The 3,970-nt window shown below is 33.4% G+C and overlaps 1 protein-coding gene across 1 annotated transcript in view; it reads left to right on the top strand.

Annotated features, from left to right (window-relative positions):
• Window positions 1–2,910, top strand: part of LOC106476884 (cytochrome P450 3A8-like) — a gene marked incomplete at both ends in the record, with an annotated part of 6,060 nt that extends 3,150 nt beyond the window's left edge. The window contains 3 exons of the mRNA XM_022380622.1: window positions 1,519–1,615; window positions 2,407–2,526; window positions 2,822–2,910. Of these exons, the coding sequence (XP_022236330.1) occupies window positions 1,519–1,615; window positions 2,407–2,526; window positions 2,822–2,910 (306 nt within the window). The remainder of the gene's footprint in view (window positions 1–1,518; window positions 1,616–2,406; window positions 2,527–2,821) is intronic.
• Between the last annotated feature and the right edge of the window lie 1,060 nt (window positions 2,911–3,970).

The raw sequence follows: 3,970 nt of genomic DNA, 5'->3' as shown, positions 1-3,970 counted from the left end.
CGTTACTAACTAGTTAAATGTATATTTCAATAGGAGTTAGTAACGTAAGAATGTATTCTCTGTTCCTCTAGTTAAATGTATATTTTAATAGAGAGAAACAGAGAATACATTCTTACCTTACTAACTAGTTAAATGTATATTTTAATAGAGAGAAACAGAGGACACATTCTTACCTTACTAACTAGTTAAATGTATATTTTAATAGAGAGGAACAGAGACCACATTCTTACCTTACTAACTAGTTAAATGTATATTTTAATAGAGAGAAACAGAGACCACATTCTTACCTTACTAACTAGTTAAATGTATATTTTCAATAGAGAGAACAGAGAATACATTCTTACCTTACTAACTAGTTAAATGTATATTTTAATAGAGAGAAACAGAGACCACATTCTTACCTTACTAACTAGTTAAATGTATATTTTAATAGAGAGAAACAGAGGACATATTCTTACCTACGAGCAACAGTGCGAGTGACCCATTTCTGCTGAATAATTTCCTAGCGTGCAATACAAAAGGATTGAAAGGATTTCTGTGGGATTTTACATGCACACCGAAAGCACACTGAGAAATACTGTCTATCGTAAAGGTGCCGAACAATCTGTAATACAAACACATGCTAATGTGAATGTTAGAATAAAACGTATACTACTACCTTCTGTCACCGTTATTGGTTCTTACTGGTTATTAATAGCTTCTGAAATTTAAAAGTAAACTGAAACCTAATAAATCAATCCAGTGAAATACAATATTTTGAAGTAAGGGTTAAGACTACAACGAAACTCAGTGAATAATTCAAAGATTCTTAAAGATTATTTTTATATATCGTTTTGTAGTTAATGAAGATTGTCTGATAACCTCTTCACCTGGCCCACAGCTTTCATTGGTTGAAACGTTTCTCCCACAGCTTTCATTGGTTAAAACGTTTCTCCCACAGCTTTCATTGGTTCCACATTTAATGGTACCAGCACATTGTTAGTTTACCTCGGGTCCTTCGGTTCCACATTTAATGGTACCAGCACATTGTTAGTTTACCTCGGGTCCTTCGGTTCCACATTTAATGGTACCAGCACATTGTTAGTTTACCTCGGGTCCTTCAGTTCCACATTCATGATGTTGGGAAAACACGTAGGTTCAAGAAGTCAATTTAATACGGATACGAAACCCAATAACCAACTACTAGTATCATTAAGATATGAAAACCTATATCCCGACGGCTTTCAAGAGTGGACTTCTTTCATTTCCTCAGTTCCCCCAGTTTGCCTCTAAAGAAAAAAGGTCCACATTTCGAAAGCCCTCGGGATATAGGTTTTCTTTTCTTAACGATAGTAGTGTTCTTTTTAATTAATCTTAGTACTTTAATGTCTTAACAGTTTGATAAATAAAACAGTTAAACTTTTAGTTCGCAAACACAGTACCCAGTACACTGAGGCGTACTTATTCTTTAACAAATTGTGTATATTAAACTTTTCATTTAATGTAGAAATGTGATTTAAAATTGTCTTTGTTTTTAAGAGCATACGAAGGAACCAAACCATCTCTGTTTGTCACCGATCCAAAAGTTACTAAGGATATTCTCATTAAAGATTTCAACTATTTCTCCGATAGACGAGTAAGAAATTTTAACCATTCCATGATAACAAATAAATATGTGTGTGTAATATACTAATTTGTATTGTAAATTAAGCTGTACTATTCCATGGATAATATATATATATATATATACTAATTTTTATTGTAAATTAAGCTGTAAAATTTCTTGTTTTTCTTCATATTTAACTAAAACGATGTGATATACAAATTCTAAAACGAAAATAAAATTTACAGATTAGAAAACTTTAATTTTGTACTTAGTAATTTTTTAAAATGTTATCAATGTTTTATCGACTTTGTTTGCTAATGTGCTGAACAATTGCCAAGAAAGTATTTCTTCATATTATCAAATTTTTTTGCTGTTTGTGTAAATAACAGGAATGTTTAGCTGTACACACTTCACATTATTGCTGTGTGAACAGCTACCGTAAACATCTAGCATGACTTGGCTTCACATCAGAGATCAGTTACCGTAAACATTTATCGTGACTTGACTTCACATCAGAGATCAGTTACCGTAAACATTTATCGTGACTTGGCTTCACATCAGAGATCAGTTACCGTAAACATTTATCGTGACTTGACTTCACATCAGAGATCAGTTACCGTAAACATTTATCGTGACTTGGCTTCACATCAGAGATCAGTTACCGTAAACATTTATCGTGACTTGGCTTCACATCAGAGATCAGTTACCGTAAACATTTATCGTGACTTGGCTTCACATCAGAGATCAGTTACCGTAAACATTTATCGTGACTTGGCTTCACATCAGAGATTAATTACAAATTATTTCTTTAACATCTTTAGTTGTTTCCCGCCACTGGGGATCCGATCTTCGACAACAACTTGATTATACTGGAGAGCAAGAGGTGGAAATTGGTACGACCAAGAATAACGCCTGCCTTCAACGTGACCAAGCTGAAACAGGTATTTCCTGTGTAACATTTAGTCGATGTAAATAGCATGAATTAAGCATGCTCAGATTTAGCTCCTCCTTTTGTACTAACATGAGAAGCCTATCTTGTTAAAATCATAACAATGTTTTGACAACAATCGAGTGTTACGATTCATTTTAAAACAAATATTAATAGAATATTTTCTTGTTTTACAGTTCATACCAAATGACTTGTTATTTTACAGTTCACACCAAACGACTTGTTATCTTACAGTTCACACCAAACGACTTGTGTTGTTATTTTAGTAACGCTTATGATAATTCTAGCTTGTGACTTTAGTGGAAGAAGCGGCAGACACTTTAGCAACAAATTTCTTGGAAGCTGCCAACAAGCAAAAACCTGTTGAGTGTAAGACGTAAGTACCCTTATACAAACGTTGAAGGTAGCTGAAGTGAGATTCGGTCTTTTCTTTGTTTTAAAAGTTCTTTCATTTATAACATTCTTAGTGATTTGGGAAAAGAAATGTGTTCTTTACTCACCATTCTGGGTTAGTTGAGGTAGAGAACATTGAGGATGTAACTTGGTTGAGAAAGAGAATATTGATGACATAAAAATACACCTAGTTAATACTTGTACTGGACCCTATTTACCACAGTTTGACACTTCTATATAGTCATTATGTTATTATGAAAAGGTTCTAAATTTGGCGGACGCAGTTTCGATATCTAACAAATTAATAACTTTAATTTTCAATTAAACCTCACTAAGAGCATCATGAAAGAAGAAAATTAAATCATACAGATGCTTCTCACATATTGTATTCATTTCGTTTCCAGGTTTCACTCAAACATTTTGAATTCAAAGACGAAATGATTTATAGATCCTTTTGGTTAACAGAATAGTGATCAATATTAGTTGCACGTTGTCTTCATTAAAACACGAATAACAGAAAATATAATAAAAATCCACTAAAGTAGTCTAAACCTGTTAAAACCTAACAAATATCTTCACGAGTGAAAGTGTTGGTAATAGTAAATATGGAAACGTTTCAACCAATGAAAGCTGTGGGAGAAACGTTTCAACCGAAGGACCCGAGGTAAACTAACAATGTGCTGGTACCATTAAATGTGGAACCGAAGGACCAAGGTTAACTAACAACGTGCTGGTACCATTAAATGTGGATCTGAAGAACTAAGGTTAACTAACAACGTGCTAGTGCCATTAAATGTGGACCTGAAGAACTAAGGTTAACTAACAATGTGCTAGTGCTATTAAATGTGGAACCGAAGAACTAAGGTTAACTAACAATGTGCTAGTGTAGTTAACTAACAATCTTACTTTATTGTTAGTATGTTCTTCTAACACGTTAGAATGTATGTTAGTATGTTATTCTAACATAATCTGAACCAGTAACGTGAACCAATCAGCACAGAACTCTGTGATCTGAACCAGTAACGTGAACCAATCAGACAGAA

The sequence above is a fragment of the Limulus polyphemus genome, unplaced genomic scaffold, assembly GCF_000517525.1.
Source record: "Limulus polyphemus unplaced genomic scaffold, Limulus_polyphemus-2.1.2 Scaffold11955, whole genome shotgun sequence".
In the NCBI taxonomy this organism is placed as follows: Eukaryota; Metazoa; Arthropoda; class Merostomata; order Xiphosura; family Limulidae; genus Limulus; species Limulus polyphemus.
The sequence above is the reverse complement of the archived record's forward strand: the minus strand, read 5'-3'. Positions and strand labels throughout refer to the sequence as shown.